The sequence below is a fragment of the Tenebrio molitor genome, chromosome 1, assembly GCF_963966145.1.
Source record: "Tenebrio molitor chromosome 1, icTenMoli1.1, whole genome shotgun sequence".
Taxonomy (NCBI): Eukaryota; Metazoa; Arthropoda; class Insecta; order Coleoptera; family Tenebrionidae; genus Tenebrio; species Tenebrio molitor.
Window position 1 is genome coordinate 23,603,454 of NC_091046.1, and position 27,965 is coordinate 23,631,418.

Genomic DNA, 27,965 nt, shown 5'->3' on the forward strand with positions numbered 1-27,965 from the left:
ATAAAATCTATTTGTTCATAATAATTCAGGAAATAGGTAATCATTCCGAATACCCCGCGCGCATGAAAATAACCTGATTAAATTTTGACGTTTTTTGTCGCAACGTTTTGCTTAAATAAATATTTCTCGTAAATTTTCCACCCAAAATTTTGTTACGTGGAAAATTTACTCGACATATGTCTAAACAAAACGTCAAAATTTTAATCGGTTATTTTCATGCACTTGGGATATTACTGTTGATTATTTGTTATTTGTAAATCGACATATTCGCTAGTCGGCTTCTATGGCAATTATTTCGATTTGAGGGCCGTAACAACCACTTACTGTGCATCGTGCAATGAACATTTTACGTAGGTAAATATTACAAAAGTTTACTTATTACCGTTGAACGCCAAAGAGCATTCAACCACACGTGAAATGTCATATACATTTTTTTTTTTTGGTTTATTTTCCCAATAATACGTTCTTTTTTTTCTATATGGGGTATGGGGATACAGTAAAGTTGCCTTTCTTTTTAGGACACATTGTTGGCCACTTTTTACGCTTTCTTTTCTAACTTTTTTTTGTGAAATTAACTAACTCATTTTGCCTTCCTCTATTTCAAAAACTAAAGCAACGTTTTATTAACAAAAAAAAAAAACAGACCTACTGTAGAATGTTGAAATCATATATTTGCATTAATTCTTTTAATAAATCCGAAAACATAATTGTTAGAAATGAAGAAATGCGCATCATGTATGTTTACTTTTAAAAACTTTAAGATTAGGAAAAATTATAAACATTTCTTTATTCAATTACTGGAATGAAAATATGAAACGTGAACATTGTGCTAAATATTATAGTGCCATTTTTTTCAATGAAGACGTTACTACTTGGAACATTTTATTTATCAGAAATCACATTTTATTTCTGTTATTTTAAATAGACTTATTCTACACTATTTTAGTTTTCATATCTGAGAAAGTCAGTAAAAATAATAAAGCTCTACTCGCGCAATTGTCAAATAAAAATTACTTGCAACATTTTAGAAACACTAAAAAAGTTTTTTTGTGAAAACTTTGTCAGTAAATACAGTACCTGTATAATATGGTGTTTATAATTTGTATATGTTGTATAATTAGTTTGCATTTTTTGGTAGTTAGTGTATACAAAAAATAAATACATTTATGTAATAAATCGTCATCAAGTTATTGTGACAGAAAATGTGGCTCTTGTTGCAAAATATTTTGGATGAACGTTACAGTGAGAGTGATATATTTATTATTTTTAATGCTATTAAGATTTCACTAGTGTCAAAATGTTCGTATCTCTTAAAAACGTGCAAACACAAATTGTCCTTAAAATAACAAAAGCCGAATAACTTCTGGTTAAATTTGAAAGAGAATGTCGCATTTTTACAAAGCTTAGTTTTTACATTTTGTATTTTAAAAGTTCTTTTCACCAAAATGTCAACATGACATTACTTAATAGAAATTAGAAAGAAAAAAAATCGTCGCTATGATGTAATATAACGCGTGCTATACTTACAGACTAAGAATTGTTATGTTCAATTACTTAAGACCAAATAGTGTATAAATTGTACCATTACTGTTATTAGTAACTAAAAGTCTATTTTACACTAACATTGAAATACCACTATTCTAAAAAGTAAATTTAATTTATACGTTATAAAATAAACATTAGTTTCTTCTTATCCATATTTGTATTTTCCCATTATTCCTAAAGCAACATACTGTCATAAAAATACTTTTAATGGTAAATTGTCTTACTCTACTTATGAGGCTTCACGCCATTTCGTTTATTCACATGTAAATAAATTGAAATCTAAAATAAACAAATCAAATTAAATTTGTTAAAATACATCAGATTTAATAATAACCTGCATAGAGCTTGCGGTAATGATGATATTATGGGTCCATATCCTTGTGAATTATCATACAGCTCAAAAAGTGGAGCAGCTACCAATTTGTAATTTTTTGGTACCGCGAATAAAGCTGAAAAATTTAAGAAAACACATAAACATTAGTTGTACAAAACGTTTTTAGTGATATAAGGTAACAAAGAAAAATACATCAAGAAAAGTTTATAAACATTTCAGTAAAAAATGAGTATTACATCACATTTTGGCATGCATTAGTAGAGTTATAATTATCTTACATATATATACATATACAAAAATAATGTTGTTATACATTTCTTGATACACAGATATGACAGTTAAATATATTAAAATATATACTTTTTTAAATTAAAAACAGTTAACAAAATAAATTAAACAATTAGGAAATCAAAAATCATTTTATCTTAAAGGTGAACTTATTAAAATTCTTGATTTCCTACAAAGTCTCAAGATTATTAAACTTTACAAAATGCTGAACTTGTTGGTTAAAAAAAAGAAACAAGGTGTTTTCACTTCAATCTGGCAGACAGTAGTAGTAACAACATAAATAAAAAATGCTCGTAAATCTAACGACAAAAATCACACCCTTCTCACAACATTAAGTACTAGTTTCTCAATTATCTACAACTGATTACTATAAAATTGTACCTCAAAAACTATAATCGATTACAGTAAGAGTACATATAAAATAAATTGTCATAGCGTAGGTTTTTCGCATTTTTTTGTAGTTACAGCCTGGGAATTTTATTTATTAATTATGTAATTTATTAATAAATGATGAATCTCATTTTCAATTTATATTCATGTTACGGACTTTACAATTTGTTTAAAACATTTACTTTTATTTATTACAAAAAAAAAAACATTAGTCCAATTATTCGTCTATAATAATTAAGATTAATGGTTTACATTAAGTTGAATTTATACTAGACGTTCTTTAGAAAAGTATTGACCTTTTGGAAACATGTTTTTTTTTTACTACTTTGTGAAAATTTTAACTTTATCCTCCAATATCATTCCGATAATTTTTAAACTCACAGGTACCTATACATACACATCATACACTGGGTACAAAATATTACCAACCACCGCTCAGATTTTTTTTAATCAACATTTTTATTTGAACTACCCAGTATTACATAAACAAATGTTAATATGTGACATTAATTTGTAGAAATTTGCATAAATGCGATAGTAATGGAGTATCCCACGTTTGCGAAATTTTAGCTAAAACCGCTTGAACGATTTAAGAATTCGATTTGATTAAAAATTCGATTCAAACTCTAATGAAGAAATAACCGCAGTTTGTTTCCAAATACATTGTATCACTACAGCGACGAAACATAATAACAAAACTTTGATTTTCGTGTTTGTGAAATTTACGAAGCCAGAATGAACTTTTTAGACGATGATCTGTCTTCAGACATAGATAGAAGTAGCAGTGTCAATCGTCAATTAGGTCTCGTCACTGAAAATTCACCATTAAAATGTCAGTTAACTTATTAAATTTTATTTAAATTGTTCGTAGTCATTATTGCTGTATCTTTGTATACAATTCTATTAAAGAAAAGTTAAATTTACTTTAGCTGAATTAAACATATTGACCAATTCTTATAAAAAAAAAAAATAAACTGAATAACTTTTGCATTTAAATACAATTTACAGCTTGTAACTAAATGTTAGTGTTTTAAATAGGTATATTATTTTTATAATAAACAAAAATTATAAATGCCATAAGAGTATATCATAACAATTATGTATTACACATAGTTTACAACATTAATTGTAATATAAATTTTGACAGCGAAAATAATTAACGAATGGCCTGTGACTGTACGTAAATTAGGTGTAACGAAACACTTACTTAAGAGTACTTAAGAGTTATTTAATTTTCAGAAAACTTAGATGTACTACAGTCAGATTTCGAAAGTAATTGTCACACAAAACTATTATTTGGATGTCGAGTAACATGTTCCACTTCAGTTCACGTGAGGCCTGATCAAATTAGGTATTCCAATGTTTTATCATATAAGTAACCAGAACAGTTAACAATTGAGACAAGACAAATGAAACGATTAATGTAACCTCTGGCAAAAATGAAATGGAAAAAGTGGAGTTATTGGGAAAGAAAAACTAAGAATATTCAAGTATACATGTAAATGTTTAACATTGAAAAGTATTGTGAGAAAATTACGTAATCAAAATTATCAGCTCAACTAAGTACATATTGTGAATGAATATTTGACGTTTCTTCCCCTTCAGAAAAAAACCGCATTTCAAATTTACATTAAAGTAAAGTGAAATAACAGTTGTGGGAGCAGTAAATATTATAACTACACAAAAAATACAATCTTCTTGCTAAGGATTATACAATACCCTTTTCTTGTAGTTGTACAAGGAACAGTCGTTTATGCTCCTTCGGTTTCGTTATATGTGGCGGAATATATGGATACTGGGGTGGTTCAAAATTGGGCCTCCACCAATTGCCGATAATATCTTCAACTAACCAGTCTTGTTTAACACCATCCAATCTGCCGAGGGTCTGGAACAACTCACCATAAAAAGTACTGTTCCTTTCCAGAGCTCAAGTGTGATGAACATCAACGTAATTCAAGATTCAATTTATTTACGTTTTATTAATATGGAAATCTCCAAATTACATAAAGTTGAGCTTCGCTGTAAACACTTTGGATAACAAAATTATTTATAGAAGCAACAGGTGATAGAATGCTTCATAGACTGACTTAAAGAGTTAGTAAAAATGTGAGAATATTTGAAAATTGATTGTTACAATTTGGAACGAAAAATATGTTACAGTGTTAAATGAGGACTGCAAAGTTAATTGAAAATTCATGATTGGATTTATAAATTTTGTATTACACGAACAGCTCTCAAAATTTTCAAAGATAATTTGAAAATTAAACATATAAATGTGGCAGTAATTTGATAATATAAGCTAAGGGGGTCATTCACGAAACTCGGTAAGGCTCGATAAGGCGTTGCAAATTCAAAACCATGACAACCGACATTGTTGAAGCATTGTATTTGCCGTTTGGTTAACGATTTGCAAATTTGCAAAGTTTCGTGAATCTCCCCCTAAGTCTGTTATTCTGGGCTTTAATTGTAAGGTCTATTATGTAAATATTAAATTTGTTTTCTTAATTCTTACATTTTTAATATGCTTTAACATGCTTTTTACTAACTCCTTTCGTCACACAACTGCCACAACTTTGGCTAATTAATATCTAGACAAATATTTTCAATACGTATATAGCGTCTTTTCCCATTTCGTGCGTTCCCGTTTCGTGCGTTTTTGGGTTCCTACCTGTTTTAGTGCCGTTTCGGGCGCCAAGAAATTGGGTAGTGCCAGTTCGTGCGTCGTCCTTTATAGGGCTTTCTCCGCAATGGTACAATGTACTAAAGGGGTCCAATTTATATCTGTACCTGAACAGCTACTGGCTGAGGGAAAAGTTATTATAAAATCTCTTCACGTCTAATGTGTAAAGTGAAAAACACATTTATTTTGGACTTAAATGCACTCAGATAGGTAGGTATAAAATAAGTAGAAGTTTGTCATAAAGCCTTTACAAGGCTAAGTGTAACTTATTCTATGCTAAATCTATAGTCAAGTGAACGAAATTAATCCCAACTTGAAGAATTTTGGATAACATTATTTGACAGCGAAACATAGCAAATACGAGTATGTGGGTAGGTATTTTTTTCACCCCATAGTAGGCGTTGAAGTGCCAATTGTGAACGCACTGTACCATTGCCATCTACTGGTTACGAATCACGGATCAGCTGTTTGAATCTTACGTTTGACACGAGTGGTGCCATATATAATGGTGCGTTCACAATCGACTGTTCAAGGCCTACTACAAGTTGAAATTTAAAAAAACACCCAATATAATGTTTTTGATTAAAAATATTGGGTGGGTATTCCGTACATGACCGTATCCCGCATTGTCAGCGGACCAACGCACGAAACGGCACTCGCCGCAGGTAAAGACTTGGGACGACGCCCGAATCGGGAATATTTTCAGTAACGCACGAAATGGGAACGCACGAAACGGCACTAATTCGTATATAGCATCCTATTCACATAGCTAAGGTAGAAAAATACGTATTGACATAATTTATAGACGTGCCACTTTTAAAATGTTGTATGTATGATCAAGAAAATTTGTGATTTGGAGATAAGGGTTCTTATGTACAGCCGCCTGCAAAAGAATCGAGCCTACCCTCGCTAAGGAAATAATCACCAATTCATACTTCGACAAAGGGATCTGACCACTGTCATAAACTCATAAATCTAATCTCTCAGACAGTTCGATATACGAGGGCTGTACCATTAGTTTTTGTCTTTTATTTAAACGGTGTTTTTATTGTGAATTTCAACATTTAATAACGAATATAATTTATGTGGTTTGCTTTATTCAATAAAATAATGTTTTAAAATCCGGTTTAGTGCTTTTATTTTTGCTAATAAGAAAACAAGCAGTGTAAGATACAAATAAGTATCTACCTATGTTTAATTAAAAATTAAATGCCACAATTTATCACTATTTCTGTTGCGTTTCTTTATATTAATTGATCTTAATCAATTTTCGATTGTTACACAGGAATTATCATTACATTACATCATTACAAATTTATTTTTTTCCTCAAAAATTTTCTGATGTAAGATAACATAATTTTTATACTGTCATTTAGACAATTAAAGGGCTATCAGAATCAAGAAAAAAAATAGGGGCTTTCCATTTAAAAAAACTATCGATGACGTCATAACTCGAAAACAAATGACTGCTTGGAATTTTCTTTGGTACTAAAACATGTATTTTTATAAACTAAAATTGACTTGTCCACAAATTTTTTTGAAAAAATTTTTGTTTCATTTCGATTTAAAAATCGCCCGTGCGCGAGGTTACGTTTAGTTATGTGTGTTCAATTTTTGTAATTAAATAGTTGCTTCCCAAAGGTTGCTAGTGCGCAGGGGGTCTAACTCTTTCACATTTTTTAAAGTAATGCGAATTGTGCCAATTTGTTGTAAAAATGCATGTAAAAAACCACCAACATTTTACCTAGAAAATACAACCGGTAATGTTATATGCATAGAGTTGATTTTTGACTTTTGGAAATAGAAATGTTTGGTTACGAGTGTCAATGATACTTTATGAAAACAGAAAATAAAAATTCGAATTGTTGTAATCTTGTGTTATTGAAAAGATTTCATTGTTTTTGCGGCAGTTTGAAATTTTTTGGCAGTCGCATATGTTTCGTGACATAATCGCCTTTTTGGCATAATAAAGAGATCGATCATCTTAGTAATATCAAAGTTACCATTAGCACCTTTAGTGTAATTGTAATTTTTTTTTATTGGTAACCAATTTTGCTCATTTAAAACACGCCTGAGCGTGTATAAATCGAACTTTTCCATGACAACATCGCGCGTTTTCCATGGAAACATCACCAACCCGAGAGGACCGGAGAAACGTGAAGTCTAAATGTTAACTCATTCAACATTAAAAAAAATATATATCGTAAAGTATTCGTGGATAACTGGTCTTTAAAACACTTGCTCTATTTCGAACACTCCGGCTGCGCGTCGTGCTCGAAAAATCGCGCGTGTTTTAAAGAACTTAATATCCCCTTATACTTTAATATACTATACCAACTTAATTCAACAAGTGGTGGTTTTTAAATTGATTAAACCTTGTTCACGTTGAGTTGAACATTTCAAGGTCAAATTATTTAATTTTTTGGCTCTGTAATTATGTTTTGTAAATAGTGACATGCAGCTAACCAACATAATGCGATTTAGCAATGCTTAATTCAACGTGAACGGTGTTTACCTGCATGTCACTATTTACAAAACATAATTACAGAGCCAAAAAATAAAATTATTTGACCTTGAAATTGTCAACTCAACGTGAACAACATACATATAACATCAATAACAAAAACGTGCATAACAGAAATAGCCAACAACTAGGCCATTTAAATTTTAATGAAACATATTTATTTGTATGTTACACTACTTGTTTTCTTATAATCGAAAATAAAAGCACCAAAAGCGGATTTTAAAACATAATTTTATTTTTAATAACACACTAGATATTTAATAATGAGTATAGTATCCCCTATTATCTATGCATTCCTGAAGACGTTGTCGCATACCATCTACCATATTCTGGCAATAGTCCCGCCCTCGCATATTTTCCCACACTCTGGTTACGTTTTCATCCAACTCTGCCACAGTTCTGAATTGTACACGTTCTGGAGGATTATTCCAATTGAAAACCATTTGTCCCCACAAATTTTCAATCGGGTTCAGATCTGGCGACTTTGACGAGTACGTATACAATTTTCTTGAACATATCATTAACAAAAGAATTTAAAATAGACAAACTTGAACCATGAACATATATTTATTAATCTTAAGGTAATATGTAACATTAATTGACTTATTTTTTCATATTCCGCTATGATTTTTTATTGTTTTGGTTCATTGCAATTCTAAAATTTTTCTAACTATAACTTCCTTTATTCATTAAAAAAAAATACAAGGTTCAAGTTATTTTGTTTTCTTACCGATACAAATTTACTTGTGTAAATATTCGTTGGGCATAAAGTCGTTATAAACAACAAATATGTAATGAGAAATTGATTAACTTGTCCTTAAAAAATGATCAAATCGAAAAACACTCAACCAGTGTCCTGCAACAAGGTATTATTATTGGTGATTTAATTAATTGTCATGTAACTGTTGGCGTGGTGTAAAACCGCCTGTATCAAAAGATATCTCTTTTCGAGACCTGAGTTACATGTCTACTTGCCACGTTGAAACAAACAAGTTATACAGCGTGTCCCACCTGAGACTTTTAGCTCTTACATCTCTATTATTTGTACCTACATAGATTTTAATAAAATTTAACATATAGATAATTTAAGGGGTGGCGATTAATCTCGCGTTACACAAGTACCTCCAGTCTTAAAAACGCCATTTTAACTCTCTTTATTTGTGAATTAAATCGTTAATGTTTATACTAATAAACTGTATAAGAACAATAAACAATGACTTCCGCAAAAATTCGTCCCCTAAAGGCAGTCGTACTATAAGAAAAAAAAATTTTTCCAAAAGGTTAATACCTTTTTAATAAATGCGCAAATCCATGAAACAAATGAGCATTATTGTGAAATTTTGGACATTTCTGCAATTTATTTAAATAGCAACAAATGTCAAGTGTGAGTTTGAAAATTTTCAGGTGCAATCTTGAAGAGTTATATTATTATTTTCTTGGAAAACATGAATAATATATTTTTTTTCTATTAGCTTTTTGTTTTTGACTAATTACGATTATTATTACACTGGAACATAAAATAATAGTCAAATGACTGCTATCCTGCATTACTGACAATGTTGTTATTTTATACTTAAATAAAAAAAGTTTAAAAAAGCAGATGAAAATTTCTAAGCTGACGTTTAGATGATATTTATCGTATTTGGATTCCGATTGTTTTTCACGGCACTCTTAAAAATTTTATAATAAGCTGAACCACAAAAAATTGTTTTATTTTTTTTTCAGTTAGCTATGAACCAAATGATAACTTTCAATACATCATGAGATTCAGAAAAAAAAACCTTACCAGACCAAGCCTAAAAATCTACATGTGTCCATTTAAAAAAAAAGTTGACTATCGTTAGCTATTGCAGATAACGCCAAAAAAATAAATTTTACAGCTGTTTTGTAGCGTTTGAAAAACCATATCTTTGATTTTTTTGTTCATTAAAATCGGGTAATATATAAAAAAGTTATGGGTTGAGGCGTTTTTCATCAAACAAGCCTGTATACATGACACTTTTGCGACATTTTTGTCAACATTACCATTTAAAGTCCATTCACGTTGGATTTTCCTAGTCAAGGTCAAATAATTCACTATTGTGGCAGTGTGATTTTTGGTTCAAAAATGCTTTAGCTGTGTATGTCACCAATACGGGCTGATAAAGTAACCAAGTCATTCGTAGACTGTAGAGGTTATGTTATTCGCTGTCAGCAAAGAAACAGTCATTTTTCAAATATTGTTATTAAGCTTTTTAGAGGATAACAATAGGTAATAATACATCCATTTTGTTATCATTTGCACTAAAAATAGTGTCAGTTGTTAATCGGTATGATAGGATTAGGAACATACAATACTCCTACCTACTGGTGTTGTATTTTTCTGCTTGCGTTGTTGATTAAGTGAAAAAACCCTTAATGACTACATTTTCTGCGACTAACATGATGATTGATGAGTGATGAGGAACCAGAATAAGTTATAAAAAATGAACCCAATAGGAAATTGTGTGAAGTTTCTTTCATTGGATGGAAGTAAGGAATGCATCTAAATGATGGAACAAATTTGGCAATAAAATTTCAGTTATTCAGAGACACTTATACGTTTTGATTGTGGTTGTGACGTTTCAATTGCATACCACAAAAGAAAGGTGTATTTTGATTTTTAATGATTTTTTTCTAATTTAAGTTTTTTCGATGTACATATTACCTTTAAAATAACGTTGTATTGTTAAAACTGCTCAATAAAGGTCGTAATCATGTTAATACATACAATACATTAAATATTAAAGGATTCTAACTAATTAATTTTCGAACTGAAGCTATTTTTTCTTGAGTCCGTATTAGCTTGCGGGTTTCGTCACATTACCACCATTACGTCAGTTGTGGAAGGTTAACGCAATTTTAAAATTAACCTTTTTTCTTTTCCCCATGGTAAAATCACCCAGGAATAGAATTTTATTAAAAAATCTGTGACTTTATTTCACACGTCAAACTAACATTCAAAATTAAAGACGTCAAATCGCTCTATCACGAATAAAACACGATAATGTAAAAATTACTAGGAAAGGAGGCGCAGGCTTGCAACGTAACAACAATTTGGCAGGGAAAATCCAACGCGAATGGACTTTATCTAATAATCTATTCCATCTTTAAAAAAACAATAGGTTGCCATGCTTTAATTTTCTTAAATTGTATTGATAATACATATAACTACATAACATTTTTGATTCACAATGCAAAAATTTCCGATAATAATGCGGAGTCTGGAAAAGTGCCCCAAAGACTTGCAGCGTTTCCACGTTGAATGACAAGGGAAATCCTCTTAAAAAGGAATTTCTTTGATTTTGAATCGCCTGATTCCGCGATAAGTCGGTTTCCGATGACATTAATGAAATCGATGGTTTCTTTGCACCAAGGGTCTAAGGTTTCAAAGGCTAAACCTTTAAATATGTAGTTTGACGAAATAATTGGACTATATTTGCTATGTTTGTGTTTGCAAGCCATTTCAGCGGCAAAACCTGAGACTTCAGATGTTTTCAATACGTAACTGTCTGCAAGTGTATCTACGACAGTAACGTCCCAAACCAAAGGTTGACCTTCATCCACGGTACTAGTCATCCCATCAGGACGTTTTCCGTCATCCCGAGATAGTGCGTTTGGTTCTAAAGTTGAATTAACATGAATAGAAGTCAAAGACCGGTTGATAATAGAAATTAATTTCATTGTGTCTTGAAAATCCACCACTGCTTTTGGAACAACTTAGACCGTGAATGCCAATTTCGTCAACTTTCGCAGTGCATTTGCATTTGCACATATGAGGTGTAAAAAGATTACAATCCACAATCTTAAACCTATACAAACTTGGAAGGAAGTGTTATCTAGAAGAATACCAATATCAGGAGAAGGTATTGCATGTAACCAAGATCCTGATTCTCTGCATTGCAAAGCCCTAAAACGAGCCAAGTCCCTAGATGAATTAAAGATTAAGTCATTGGCAATTATTCGTTTGATATTGATATTATCCCAATTCTTCTGAAATTGTGGAATTGTTGGTCTTTCGTTCTGATTTTCTACATCCCAGACTGCTAAAGCTTCATAATAATGGTGAATAATAAGCTCATTATCCTTTGAATTTAGTAATTGAGAAACAAGTTTTTTAATATCATGAACTGAAGATAGGAAAGCAGGGAGGCAAATATCGGATATGCGGCGAATTCCCAGTCCACCAAATCTAATCGGTAAAGTGGACCGACGCCATTGTAAATCAGTTACACGTAAGTTAAGTATTCTTTCTAAAGAAGAATCAATGGAATTAACATAATTATAAAATTTCCAAAATGGAATTGTTCTTAATAAAAAATTAAATTTTGGTATGAAAAGACAGTTCTTTATTAAAGTATACGCCACGTGTCTGCTAAGAAATTCAGCTTTAATTAAAATATTTTCAACTGTAATTATAGTTTTTTCGACAGTGTTTTTGAAGCCTTGGTCAAAGATTGGAGAGCCTAAAAGAGATAAACTTCCTCGGTCACAAATACCTGGTGCTAAATTTTGAAATTCCTTTATGACTTTTAAATCTGTGCCTCCAGAACAGCAAAAGATCTCGCATTTGTTAAAGTTTAATTCCAGACCAATTTTTCTGGTAAATTGATAACTTTCTTAAAGTTGGACAAAACTACTTCAGCTAATCAGCTGAGGTTCCATCATCTAAATACCAAATATTCAGTTGAGAATCTAAAGAGGAAAGTAATAGTTATATTTCATGTCATGTTGGTTGCAAACCTTTTTTAACTAAATTTGAAATGCTATGTTGCAAGATGATTCTAAAACAAAAAGTAAATAAAGTTTTATCAATATATGTCATTTTGACGTTTTTCTAATTTATTTTAAATTAGACAACACATGTAAAGGGTAAGTGCATAATGCCAAAAGTTGTGTCTTTCGAGACAAAACGTAGTGTGTTGAAGTGCTACACACATTTTAAACGATCTAAGTAACGATACGATTATTAACAGATTGATGGACATCTTCAATGTGAGAACAATTAATCCTAAACTGTATACAGACATGCACAACAGGTAAGTGTCATAAATTGCAGGAATGTCCAAAATTTCATAATGATCCTCATTCGTTTCATGGATGTGCGCGTTTTTTCCTATTTTTCTTGTAGTATCATTGCCTTTAGGAGACGAATTTTTGCGAACGTCATTGTTTACTCTTCTTCTACAGTTTAGTATATAGTATATAACGGTATTAGGCCGATATGGGTTATGTAACAGACGAGGTTGAGATATTGTAAAATCGAGGCAGAGCCGAGATTTTATAATCAACCGAGTCTGTTATATCCATATCGGCCGTATGTTGTTTTATAGTTTTCTTTATATCAATAATACTTAATATTTAACGATGATTTATTTGTAAGACTGACATTTCTCTTTACTTCAAAAATTAAATTTAGTTGTCATCTGTGCCGTAACCGTAGCAACGGTAGCAAAAATAACGGCCTCGGTCTGATAATTTTCAATAACGGCCTAGTCTGTTATGGGTATCATATCAATCAAGCATTGAGTACTGATAAATCCTAATAACAGTATGGTATAAAGAAAAACCTTAAAATGATTTAGGCCCGGTTTATTCACCTTCAAGTAAATTTATCTGGCCAGTAGTTGCTATGATTTAGAATCTGCTATTGGTAGAACCATGGTAATTACCGTTCAAATAAAGTTACTTGAAGGTAAATAAACCGGGCCTTAATCCACAAATAAAGGGAGTTAAAATGGCGATTTTAAAACTGGAGGTACTATGGCGGCCAAAAAATTTTAGCCGTCACTATCTTGACATTCATTAAAGTGTAAATAAACCTTTAGAAACCGTAACCCCACTTTCGATTCTTGTCATTTTGACATGTATATTGTTATTCTGACAATCAATTTAAACTGTTTAAAGCTTAGATATTCCAAAAATCCGATATGAATGAACAAAATTAGAGCAGTCGTACAGTTGCGGCCAAATAAGTTTTTGTAATCCAGGCTTTTAAAATGAAAGTTTCTCGGGTAACAAGAGACCCATACCTGTGGCACAACATAACTGACGGATGAGGCAATTTGAAAAATAGTTTTTTATTACAATAGAAAAAATTGCTGCCTAATTTTATTTGGCCGCAACAGTACATAGATAACCTGAGGTAAACGTCTGTGTAGTACAAAATGACAAAATAATTTCGAGTTTTGAAATTTACCACCCAAAAAATACCAATCATAATCAAGACGGTAATCATAATGACAATAAAGTATGGTTTACAAAATTTTTTTGAAGTAGCTAAAATTTTTTGGCCGCCATTGTAGGTACTATCGCGGCCAAAATACTTTGGTCGTCAATGTGACATAAATGACATTCAATTGTAAAGCAAACTTTAGGATGTTTAACCTTATTTTTTACTACTGTCAAAATTATTTTAATCTATCAGTGTCATACGGGTGGGGTAAATCCCAGCTGCGGAGGCAGGGTTCAAAAGCAAAAGATCAACATGGTCGCGGTTTAGACAACCTTCAGAAGCAAGTAAGATGATTCTATATTTATCAAAAACTGAAGGTGCCATATTTTTGACAAGAATAATTTGAAATTGTCATGTATATTGACATTAATACTTGATTTACATTTGAGGTGTCAAAAAGTGACGACCAAAGTATTTTGGCCGCGATAGTACTATCGGCGCCATTGAAATGTGAACGAATTTCTGGTGCCATAGAAACGTCTTCTGTTTTGGTCTGGATTAAATAAAACTTTGTTCAGTGGCGTACTATATGTATGGGACATAAGAAAAGATTTCTATTAAATACCTATAACTTTCTATTACAATTATTACAAGTTTCCCCGAGTTTGGCTACAGCCCTCGCTTTTACCGCATCGGTCAAGTGTCGTGGCATGTATATCGTTTAAAAATAAATTAAATCTGCTGACAAATTATGTTTGTGAAAATATGTCACAAATCTGACACATTAACGCACGCCAATGATTGATGTTTCAACAGACACTAGGAAAATTTGGCGTTCACATTTCGATGGCGCCAATGGTACTATCGCTGGCCAAAAAAAACTCGTACAGCCAAAATTTTAGTATTATAAATCAAAGTCTACAAGGTCAAACGTTACTGTCAGTGTCAAAGTCAATGCGAAAAAATGTGTATAAATGAAATTCAAAAACAGACTATAGGGCAACGTTTAAGAGGACGGGATTTCGATACGGGCAATTGCTGCTAAGATTGGTGTTGATAAATGTACACTTGCTTTCAAAACTTTCGCGTACACCTATTTTTCGCTGTATTAAAACACGGTTGTAATTAATCAACTCTGACATTTAAACTTTGGAAAAGTCAAAATGCCTCGACTGACAGAGCAAGACAAACTTTTGTGCTTTCCAAATTAGAAGAGGAGTGGTCCATAAGAAGGGTTGCTACTGATAATGGGCTAAATAAAAGCACTGTTCTACAAGTAATAAGTAAAGAAGAAGAGGTGGGAACAAGAAGGGACTGTGAGGAGAAGACCGATCGAATTTTTTTAATTGCTGTCAATGTCATCTTTAACCTAATCTCAAAATTACCCGTTCACACTGCTTAAGTTTTGCAAAATTGTTGTTACTTGATTTTGAATGTGTACGCGAAAGTTTTGAAAGCAAGTGTACCGTTTTATTGGCCAAACAAAAAATCAAACCTATGCATACAAAACCTTTATTAAAAAAGCGATGTTTACACAACTCAAATTTTTAATTTTTGGATCTGTTGTTCTGTCATCTGTGCACGATTGTTTTTTTTTGGCCGGCGATAGTACAGTATTTTACTGCACACACTTCCAAAACTCAAATTTTGACTTAGTCACTTCTTTTGTGTGTAAATAGGATATGTCATGATTTTCAATTAGAGGTAAAGTATTGGGCGATTCAAAATGATTGTAGATAAATATGGCAACTATGTGAGAAAATATATGTGGCAACTGTGTGGGTGGGCTAGAGTTGACATTTGTATGACATTTCATATGCGTGCATATGCCACAAAAATATTAACATGTCAAAAAATGACACTCGTACTTGCAAATCAACTTTCGTATTACAAATCGATAATTTCGAAGCACTCATATAATTACAACTGATAGTTTTGTACGGGGTCATTATAAATGATTGTACCATCGTAGGTGGCTGTGCGCTACGCTTTAGGTGTGCCGCTATGCCTACTACTTGTTACAAACATTTATAATAACCCCGTATATTGGGTAACTGCGAATAAAAAAAATGTTTGTTTTTATAAAATCATCTAGAATAAAGTTACAAACATTGCGTCAAAAAATAACTTAGTCATATCGCCAAACCTCACTCAAGTGTATTATTTCACATTTAAAATAATAAATTTAATTATTTTTAAGTGTGGCAAATTTAATAAGTCCAGTTTCATAAAATTACTCAATAGCCCCTTAAAGGCTTCAAATCCCTTAAAATCTTTAAAATAGCTTGACGTTTCGTTTTGACAATTATCAAAATCCATTCACACCGTAGAAAATTCGCAAATTCTGGCAGTGTGGAACAAAAAAAATGGTTCATTTCAAATTTATAAGCTAAAATCAATAAAGCACCACAAATCAACAACTTTTTGTTACTGAAACCGTTACCTATTCCCTTCCCTGTATAACACAATATTTATATTTTTGGTTGCACACTGCACAGTTATCTTAAAATTGAGTCAGCCCAAATTTATTATTGACAATCATATTTCGCAACGTTTCTTTTGTTTAACATTTTTAGAACCAAACGGACTCTCTCGAGATGACGGAAAACGCCCAGATGGGATGACTTTAGTAAACTCCGTACGGTGATAGATTGTATTATCCGTTTATTAAACTCCCGCACTGTCAGTGTCAAATTTTTGATTTTTTTTGGAGTGTACCTATAGTGAGATACATTTTCAGTTGCCTGTACACAAAATCTAGTTATAAAAACGTCAACAAGAAAAGTATGGTTATGTTAATGGAGTTAATTCTCTTCTTTCCAAACAATAATACCCTGCTTCTCTCTGGCCGTTAACAGTATTCTTTTACATTTCATATCTTCTTCTTGTTCGTAAGTAATACTTTGAATGAAAAAAAGCGAATTTATTCAACTTAACTTCAAATTTGAAATTTCAAATTTTTGGGCCAACGTTAAAGTAAAAATTACTAGTCTCAGAACGGCAGTGCGGCAACTTGCAAACACTTTGACAGTGCGGAAGTTTAGTAAATGGATAGTACGTTTTTAAATTCTAGTTCCAAAACATAAAGCAGTGAAAAATACTAAACTCTCCATCTCAATTGTTTCACGTTATGTAGAAAACCGTTGTATCCCTGCAGATTAATTCCCGCCACACTACTCTCTGGGTCTGTCTTCTGTCAAAAAACGTACAATCTATCAGAGTATGAAGTATACCGTGGATTAAAGGTCAACCTTTAGTTTGGGACGTTACTGTTGTAGATACACTTGCAGACAGTTACTGTCGCGAGCAATAAATTTTGGTGGTCAATGTCATTTCCAAATTTGGTTAGATTGTCACAAATTTAAAAAATTTCCCTGCCTGATTATGCCCACGTCAACAAAGTGTCAAAAAATTGAGAAAAAAATGACAATTAATGTCATACAACATGATGATAGGTTATGATATTTACGACTGTTTTACAATGGAGCATTTTCGATTACGTCAAAGAATGACCTTGACGACCAAAATTTATTGCTCGCAACTGTACGTATTGAAATCATCTGAAGTCTCAGGTTTTGCCGCTGAAATGGCTTGCAAACGCAAACATAGCAAATATAGTTCAATCATTTCGTCAAACTACGTGTTTAAAGGTTTAGCATTTGAAACCTTAGGCCCTTGGTGCAAAGAAGCCATCGATTTCATTAATGTCATCGGAAACCGACTTATCGCGGAATCAGGCGATTCAAAATCAAAGAAATTCCTTTTCGAGGGGATTTCCCTTGCCATTCAACGTGGAAACGCTGCAATCATTCGGGGCACTTTTCCAGATTCCGCAATATTATCGGAAATTTTTGTATTATAAAACAAAAATGTTATGTAATTATGTTATTAATTTTTTTTTTTTAAATTGCCATTCCCGTTTTTAGCCATACGGCTTTTTACGGTACCTTTCGGTCGGCCGTTTTTTCCATTCCAATTTCCTTTGCCTTCTCAGGTGATGCGACGGGGCTCCGGGGCACTTTCCCCGGCCACCCACGCCCATTCCACCTCACATTCACAGACATACACAACATTTATACACCCATGGGCGCCTTTTCCCGACGGGACTCGAACCCGTGCTGACCTCGCGGTGGTGGCCGAAAGAGAGCTAGAAAGTCACCAATCACATTACATGATTTTTGTATTTATCGGAGATTTTGTATGATCAAAAAAATTTGCAATCGAGTCAGCCTTAGAATTGTTCGTGATTGAACTGCACCAATATCTGTCAAATAAAATGAAAACATGTGGAACTGACAACTTTTAAAAACTGTAGCAACATGTATTGCAAAAACGACTGCCAGAAAACACGAATGCGAGAAGGAAGTTGTTAATGCTTCAAACGTACGCAGCCGTGGCGCAAATTACAACGAAATGTCTACCAAAATTTTCCAAGGCTGATTCGATGACAAAGTTTATTGATCACAGGATATTAGCGTAGGTAAAGAGCGATCAAATTTTTGTCATCAAGTTAGCCATGAATCCGAAATCGTATGTCGTTACTTGAACACCACGCTCCAATAAACACAGCCTGCAACACAGGTTAGATCTCGATATATCAATCGCAAAAGACATACTATCGTGTCAAAAATAAATTACTCCCTATGATTTAGGGATATTCGTTACTATAATTGATTTCATATAAATGTTCATCAAGTTCATCAAAGACAAAAACAAATAAAAATTACTTTAATTTAATCAGTAAAAAGACGTAACATTGCTTTTGAAATCAGCAATGTTAAAATGGACAAAAACTAAAAAATTAGTCAAATCGGGTTCGCGCAGAGCAAGCAACTTTGAAAGTTAAAGTCACTAGCTTTAGCTTTACTACCAACAGAAAATCAGATTTTCATGGCTTGCTTAGATGCACATTTATATGAAATTGAGTATAGGTTGCCATAAATTTGGTTAGGTTGGAGACTATGTGGTTTTTGGTGACAAACAAAAGAAATCGTAACCGTAAAGCAGCGAATTCGTTGTAGCAGTTGCATACACCGCTATAGTTATTTATTTAACGAGTTCGTGTGTAAATTGGGCTTTTTTGGCCACTCAAGGCCAATGAGTGCCAAAAAAAGTCCAATTTACACAAGAACAAGTTGAATACAACGTTTTTTTGTTCGACGACCCCCTTCAAGGCTCCAAATCGCTTACATTTGTTACATTTATCAAAATCGAAAATCCGTTCACATAGGAGAAAATTCTCAAATTCTGACAGTGTCGAACAAAAAAATATCTATTCAAAACGACGCCAGCAGTAACGGAATTCCACTACCATTGACTTCACAAAATGAGTTGTATTATACAGATTGCAGTTTCCAGATACTTATAGGTATGTTTGAAACATTAATTATGTCAATCGGAGAAGATATGCTGTTTCATACGACTAACTCTCTCTTTAAATTAAATTAGTCGCGAAGTAAAATTAGAAGATGCACTAAGAACAACTTGTTTCTAAAAGAAAATAAAAGGCAACCGCTGCATTTTAACGTGCTACAAAGATCCAAGATTCCAAGCGCGAGCTTATTGCATCACTTTCATCGTACCGTGAGAGCCAGAAGGCAGAAATCGCAGCAACATGGAATTAAAGCGAGAACACCATCATGCAATGACTTTCTATGACTTTATGCAATGACTTTCTATGACTTTAAAGTTGAACAAACTCAAGAATAAAATCTAGATCATCTACATTTGACATTTGGGCATGAAACGCCGCCTCCAGATGGTTTACAGAATTTCGAAGGAGTCGCAGCTTCCTACATGATGAAGAATACACGGATGAGCCTCCGGTCGTACAAAGAATGGTAACCGATGATAAAAATCATTGTACGTACAAAATAATAAAGGAAGCCCTAGATATCGGATCCGTAGTAATACTGGGTGCCCCAAAATTCGCGAAACAACGTGGTAGTACGTTGTTAAGTACTCATTAAGATATCAGGTAAAAATGTTTGAAAAAAAAAATCTTCTTTTTTGTAGAAGATATGGACCTATTCGTTACACTAAATATGGCAACATTTAAAAACATTCTATGCATCCCAATCACACACAATTATCCCAATAGTCTGCAAATATTTCATTTTTGTTGTATCCATGGAAATGAGAGGGAAAAATCAAAGCCATGTTGCCTATTTGAGGTAAAACGAACATAAAATTACTACTTGGAAATGCTGGAAATAATGAAGAAAATAATTGCAAACGTGATCACAATCGTTCAGAATTATTACGTCACTGGCTAGTAAAAGAAGAATAGTCAAAATCTTTTTTAGTACTTAAAATAAATGAGATCAAAGCTGTACCTTTTGAGCCCCCATATCTTCCAATCTAAGAGGTATAGAATTTTTAAATTATTTTTCTCATTATTTTCTTACATGAGTTAACATTGCCTCATTGAGTTGTTCCGCGAATTTTGGGGCACCCAGTACACAAAATCCAGCATGAAGAAAATTCTGTCGTTAGGTTCCTCATAACTTAATGGAACAGCAAAACGAAGAACGAGTGAGATCCGCAAGCACATTTTGAAGTTCTTAAATGATGGCGGTGTCACAGTATCATTTCTAAAATCGTAACAAGTGATGGAAGTATATTTTCTACTTTACGATGTCCCAGAACAATAAAAAGTCAGGTAAAGATAATTCTACTTGCACAACCACCAAAAAAAAAACACCGACCAATTAAAAAGAGAACAGAATTTCTCAAAGCGAGAAGGCTAGATGGAGATAAATCAGTCACAGCAAACTAGTACAGATACAAATGTTTGCTAAAAGTGATTACAGAACTGACTGAAGAGTTTAATGTTTCACCACGATAATGCTTCTACCCATACGGCAAGAATAATGGATATGGATGATGAAATGAAATTGACGGTACATACTATCATTGAATATTTTTTATCTATACCATAACATTCACCGATTCCGTGTATTAAATGTTTCAGAGTGACCCTCATATTATGTATACGAGTACGATAAACGATTGTTGTCATGTTCCTGACCAAAGGGAATAAAACAGCAATCTGTAATTAATAAAATGAAAATTAATAATTTTATTATCACTGTAGGTATTTTATTCTTGTAACCATGCTGATTCAAATACCTAAGCGGCCTTTACGCAGTCTGGCACCGGCTGATAACTTACTAATTGAAAATCTGCTGAATGTAAAGGTACGTTGACACTGGGCGTGAATAACGAACGTGAACCCCAGAGTCGTGGATCCACGCCTCATGTAAACAAATCAGTCGTGGAATACGAAGGGTAGATTTTCGTTAACAGTCGTGAAAGAATCAAAGCTGTTAGATTTTTCACGCTCGCGAGTCTCGTTCAGTGCCGTCATTCGCAGAGCAACGAAGTGGAACCCGGCCCAAATGACTTCAAATATTTGAAAAATGTGTGACAGGGATGCAATCAAATTCGTAGAACTGTACGAGAGTGAGCCTATTCTGTGGGATCCTACTTTGAAAAATTATACAAGTCGGGAATGTCGCATAGCTTCCGCTAAATATATTGCCACAGGGGCATCGATGGCTTCACGGCAGTACTATCGCGGCCAAAACAAAGCCAGTCGATTATTAAAGTACCGACACGATTTGACGTTTATATAAAATGCAACCGTAACGATTTTTTTGCTACAAGAGGCGCTGATATCGCTATTGTGACTGGCTTTGGCATGGATTTATTAGTAATATATTACTAATTATTACTAATAAATCCATGGGCTTTGGTGAACAAATGTTCACCAAAGCCAGTCAAAATAGCGATATCAGCGCCTCTTGTAGCGAAAATATCGTTACGGTTGCCTTTTATGTAAACGTCAAATCGTGTCGGTACTTTATTAATCGACTGGCTTTGGGCCAAAATACTTTGGTCGTCACTTTTTGACACTTCAAATGTAAATCAAGTATTAATGTCAATATACATGACAATTTCAAATTATTCTTGTCAAAAATATGGCACTTTCAGTTTTTGATAAATATAGAATCGTCTTACTTGCTTCTGAAGGTTGTCTAAACCGCGACCATGTTGATCTTTTGCTTTTGAACCCTGCCTCCGCAGCTGGGATTTACCCCACCCGTATGACACTGATAGATTAAAATAATTTTGACAGTAGTAAAAAATAAGGTTAAAGATCATAAAGTTTGCTTTACAATTGAATGTCATTTATGTCACATTGACGACCAAAGTATTTTGGCCGCGATAGTACATCTGTTGATAAAATTCAAAAACTTAAAAGTTCTTACTTACAAGAACTAAAAAAAATGCATCAAAGCAAGAAGTCTGGGTGTTCAACAGATGAAATTTATACCCCCAAAGTGATATAGTCAAGCTAATTGATTCATATTCACGACTACGAGAGCAACCTTCCTCACGAACTAACAAACTGGGGGATGAAAGTTCGTGATTTCTCACGATTGTTTTTCAGGCCCCGTGTCAACGAACCTTAAGATACTAATTTCATTGGGTCAAAAATATTTTATTGTCACAATAGAAGAAATCAAATTGGTAAATTAAATAGACTGAAAAGTTGTGGTTTATTATTTATGGTGCTCGTCATTTAGAATGCAAAATAAAAATATATACCGGGTGTATTATGAAAAATCTTTGGTGCTATACTCCATTCTTTATCTTGGTGAGTGGTCGATGCGATCAAGCAAGCCATGGGTAGCTTTGTAAGTTTTACTTTTTCCACCAAATTTGTGTGTGGTGTAAATCAAATATTAACTGTCATCGCTGTCATTCAGATTCAGAATCTTCGTCAAGCATTCATGTCCAAAGCTCACAATCATTTGTCGCGAAATGTAAATATATAAGCCGTATACATCGATTCTTAAATTTAACCGTTCCCGATATGACAATTATCGGCGTCCGTCGTCGGTCAATCCGACCGAACATTATTCCCGTCCCGTGCCGGGCAAAATTGCAAAGAAGTTTGGGTTTGAGAAATTAACCGGATTCTTAAACCATAAACCGGACCAAATTTGACCGGAAAGTGTGTGGCCGGTCTAGAATATTTTGAAATTCCCAAATAAGTTATTAAAATTTTAGAAAACGATGCAATGTGAAGATGATACGTTTGAGGTTATATCTCGGTGTCGGTGCGTGTGAATCATGATCATGAGCAATTTAACCTGGAAAATAATAAATAGAAAGACTTTGCGGCGTCTCTGTAAGTACATTATTGTAATATTTGAATATTTTTCAACAACTACCAACGCACTTTTCCATTGGAACTTTCAAAAATCCCTAAATTCAACTTGACGGCTGAAAATTTCCCAAAGACCACTCACCAAGATAAAGAATAGAGTATATAACTTCCTTATTTTTTATCCGATTTTAACAAATGATACGTCAAACAAAATCGTTTTAGAAACACTATAGCCCCACATGCTATGATTTTTTTTTGACAGACCGGAGCTAACTTTGTTTGTTGCACTGTATATTTTTTTATCTTCATTCTGATACAAGTTTATCTTCTGGATACACAAACATTAGAACATTAAAATCAAAAATTTGTTTTTAATAAAAAAATAGAATTTCCAAAAATCAAGTAACCACAACTTTAATATAGCAAATGTTCGAAATTACCTCCATTCTCTCTAAGGCATATTCCACACCTTCCACTGACGCCCATTGCGGCGTTTAATAAAAATTCTGGTGGTATTTGTTCACATACTGCTACGATTCTTCTTATTAAATCATCTCTGTTATCGGACGGAGTCAAATAGACATTGTCTTGAATGTCCATAGCTGTCTTAGTCACTTTGTAAAATTAGAATGCACTTTTATTACTGTTTAATGTGACTGTTTGATTTAAAAAATATACATTAATTTTTTAATTTCTTCTTTTTGTTTCTATGCATGAGCATGGTTGTTTACATTTTCATATTCAAAATAAAAATCTCTATAAAACTGAGCAAAAAGTTCATAGTGCCATTTGAAAAAAAAAGTTGACTATCGTTTGTCAAAAACAGAACTCAAGGACAAATATTGGATCAATTTAAATTGTAGCCCATTTAAAACGATTTTGTTCGACATATCATTTATTAAAATCGTATGAAAAATAAGGATGTTACAGCACCAAAGATTTTTCATAATACACCACCCGATGTACAGGGTGATCCAATTTTTTTTTAAATGCTCTAGCAACTTTATTTCATGTCCGATTTCAATAAGCGATGTATTAAATGAAAAGGCGTTTAAGGGACTATGAACTGCCATATGTTTATTTTTTAAAGAAGCAGTTTAAGTGGGGTGATATTTAACTTTCTTGTTTTAAATTGTGACATATGTTTTTCATTATTTATTTTTAAAGTCACTATTTTTCTAAACATTGCAGTATAAAAATATTATTTGTTTTTTGAAAAGTTTTGAAGAAATAAAAATGTTTAATAAATAATAATTGAGACATTTTAATGAAAAAGCGAATAAAATCAAGTTGCTGTCAGCTAGAGCATTTGTTGCGCAAAGAATTTGACAAGGACACGCTGTTTCCGTACCTCGAGTGGAGTTTAAATCTGACATGTAGCATGTCGGTCATTTCTTCAAAGGTATTCATTTTTACTCACGATTAGCTCTAGCTGACAGGTCTCACAAAGCAACTTGATTTTATTCGCTTTTTCATTAAAATGTCTCAATTATTGTATATTAAACATTTTTATTTCTTCAAAACTTTTCAAAAAACAAATAATATTTTTATACAGTAATGTTTAGAAAAATAGTGACTTTAAAAATAAGTAATGAAAAGCATATGTCACAATTTAAAATAAGAAAGTTAAATATCACCCCACTTAACCTGCTTCTTTAAAAAATAAATATTATATGCCAGTTCATAGTGCCTTAAACGCCTTTTCATTTGATATACCGCTTATTGAAATTTTTTGGATCACCTGTATATACATATATTTTTTATACAGTAGTGTTACAACAGGGTTATTATAAATGATTGTAATCCAAGTAGGCGTAGTAAAAACTGAATGTAAAATTTATGGTTGCCGCTCCATACAAAAAACATCAAAATGATGTGAATGGGTGGGTACACACCGTTCACACACAGGAGTTAAATTGGGTGCAAAACACCTCAATATTTTTGGATTCAATCTTTAATTAAAAAAATAAAATAAATAAAAGCCTCATCACCGCACTTTTCACCTAAAAAATGAGTGACAGACACCAAAATTAACAGTTCACATGAGAGCGGCAAAAATGTCATAATATGGACACGGCCTGCTTCGACTACAATCATTTATAATAACCCTGTATAACAGTGCAGTACTAAAAAATGTCTTCAAGTGGAAACTGTAACAATAAAATTTTATGGCAGAGGTGAGAGTTGGTGTTAAAAGCAAAAGAATTACTATTACTTCAGGTAACTGAAAAACTAATATTTTTTTCACCATCAATAAGCAGTCATTTTATACAATAAAAAATTACAACATGCCCTAAATTATTATAACTGTATCATGTAAAATAATTATCAATAATCATAAATATATTTCTTCATTTTCATTAAAAAAAATTAATACAACTCCTAAAATTCTGATGAGTTTGAAATTAACAATAATAGTAATAAGCTAAATGTCTTTCAAAATTTATCAGTAACAATATCATCATTCTTCAATTCTGTACAGAGCAATAAAATTGTTTTGTATTTAATTTCCACACAGTACTTCTTTAAAAGTTTCTTTTACTTTGTGATATGTATCTACCTAAATGACTACAAAATCAAATTTGCTGTTATAAATTTAGAAAAATAAATATTTGACCAATTATTATTAACAAAATTTCAAAATACAAAATGAAATCTCTACATCTCAATACAGAATAATTATTTGTCATTATATAATAACAATTAATGAAGGTATTAATAACACAGGTCTGATGAAAAAAATTGTTTTAATTATTTCGTGTAATTTGTAAATTTCCAGTTTCTGACATCAAAAACAAATTTTTTCTATACCACATCACATTTTGTCACAAAAAAGAATTATAAGCAGTGAATTTACAGTTCAGCTGTTATTTACATTTCAATGTTCAATTTTTATAATCATTCTATCTACATGAAGCAACATACTTATGAGAATTTAAAAAATGTTCTTTGACCATTTAAATACAGCTACAGAACACAAATGTACAGTCTGGCACCCTTACTTGACAAAGTCCGGCGCATACCGAATGTAGCTTCGTGTCGAGTCGTCATAACTGGATACTGAAAGGCAAGAGCCAGTGGCGTAACATTTAAAAGACTTTAATCACGTAACTTACATGAAACATTTATTAATGTTAAGAAATATTTATTAAATACAATAATGTATTATAAATGGTACTCGATGTCACTATGATAACTGTTGATGTTAAATTCATCACTATTTTGAACAATTATTATTCTACGAATGTGCACCCGTTACTGAGAGATATTTTCAAAAGACGGGCGCTGAAACTTTCTCCCTCCCACACAACCAAACCAGTCTGCAACATTTGCTTTAGCCAATTAAGGGCGTCCGAAGTGTATAGTTATGTAGTAATTTAAAAGTTTTATGTGTAACATTTGGTCAACAGAGAGGCTACACAAAGTGTACTTGTGTATCCATTGGTTTCAAAAAGAATGAAAAGTTAGAACTAACAGCTGCAACCATGAGATATTATTTGCCAATTTTGCTACAAACATTTATGTTGTATGTAGTTCTTAAATGTGATGTGATGGATATTGATTACACATTTTAAATTATACTTATCTATGAAAATAACATCTGAAAAGTTAAAACAATTTCTTATTAATTCAATTTCACAGACCTGTGTAATTATTTTAAAAAGCTTACAATAGAATTACAATTAGACAAACATAAAAATAATGAAAAAATCAATGTTAACAACAGCACAATTTAGCAAATACATAACAATTTGACAATCACATTTTTTGTATTGGTAATACTCATTAAAGATATGTTCAGTAAAATACTAGTTGTAAAAATTGAAGAATTTTTTACTCACCTAACTTACTAATATGTATTTTTTAACAAATACATAAATTTCATGCTATCTACTTAAAGATGATTGTTAACACAAATCTCACATTACATACCTCAGTTAATAGTCTTTTAAGACCTTCGACTTCATCTTCTCCTGGATTTAATTCACCTCCTGGCAATTTAAAAAATGTAGTGCCTAACTGCAACAATAAAACATGTGGTAAACCATGTTCATGAACAAGAAGAACACCTTCAACACTTCTTCGCATCCCTATTCTTTCAAATTCATCTCTCATTCTTTGAAATCGAGCTGGAACACTAGGATCCTTTTCAAAGAGAGGTTCTTTTGTACCAAATATGTAATTTGTTAGAGGATATCTAAGAATAAAATTTTATGAGTATTGAAGTTTTACCATAAAATTAAACTTACAAATTTATTATTCTGTTTATCGCTGGTGAAGTAACTGAATATTTACTCTCGAAAGAAGTTGTAGCTGCAGCAGTGGTAGAATTTTGACTATTCCTACGAGGCCACCCGCTACCGGCCATGTTATTTTGTTGTGCTTTTACTTGAGAGGACGTCATTGCCATTCTAAGTTTTAACACTTATACTTAATAACAGCGTATTTTATTTAACTTGATGTTATTTTACACTTTAAATCTTAGAAATAATATAATCCCACACAAATATTATAACCATTTATAACAACACAAAAGACGCCGCAGAACTTTCACACCAACAATTTAATACCATTGAACCCTGCCATAATAGAATGCTACCCACATCCCACAGACGAGCCACAATATCACTTGACTGATATCCACAGAACTGATATCTATGGTAGACAAAGGAGTTTAGAGGGGACATACTGTTTAAGTTGGCAATACAATTAAGAACATTTTTTTATTCGGCCCTTTACAACACTGCAACCGGATATGTTTTGTGGGTTTATTTGACAGATATCTGACGTAGCATTAATAACGACAAAATGGTAGGTTATGAGAGTAAAAAT

At 32.4% G+C, this 27,965-nt stretch overlaps 1 protein-coding gene across 2 annotated transcripts; it reads right to left on the reverse strand.

The window, feature by feature from the left end:
• Window positions 1-646: 646 nt before the first annotated feature.
• On the reverse strand, window positions 647-27,739 carry Cpsf5 (cleavage and polyadenylation specificity factor subunit 5). Of its 2 annotated transcripts, none has more exons than XM_069062285.1 (6): window positions 27,383-27,739; window positions 27,066-27,330; window positions 4,277-4,442; window positions 1,884-1,994; window positions 1,770-1,824; window positions 647-1,719 (listed from the first exon to the last, which is right to left on the reverse strand). In XM_069062285.1, the coding sequence occupies exons 1-5, from the start codon at window positions 27,541-27,543 to the stop codon at window positions 1,799-1,801; spliced, it is 729 nt and encodes a 242-aa protein (XP_068918386.1). In that variant the 5' UTR covers window positions 27,544-27,739; the 3' UTR covers window positions 647-1,719; window positions 1,770-1,798. The 2 variants fall into 2 exon arrangements, with proteins under 2 accessions (XP_068918386.1, XP_068918385.1); XM_069062284.1 differs by having other exon boundaries at window positions 1,880-1,994; window positions 27,383-27,738.
• Between the last annotated feature and the right edge of the window lie 226 nt (window positions 27,740-27,965).

Excerpts from the sequence above, each read along its gene's own strand:
- Cpsf5 (XM_069062285.1), bottom strand. The coding sequence starts at position 27,543 with ATGGCAATGACGTCCTCTCAAGTAAAAGCACAACAAAATAACATGGCC. Across the intron at positions 27,331-27,382 it reads ATAAACAGAATAATAAATTT|ATATCCTCTAACAAATTACA; the intron begins GTAAGTTTAATT and ends TTTTATTCTTAG. Across the intron at positions 1,825-1,883 it reads ATCATTACCGCAAGCTCTAT|ATTTCAATTTATTTACATGT; the intron begins GCAGGTTATTAT and ends TGTTTATTTTAG.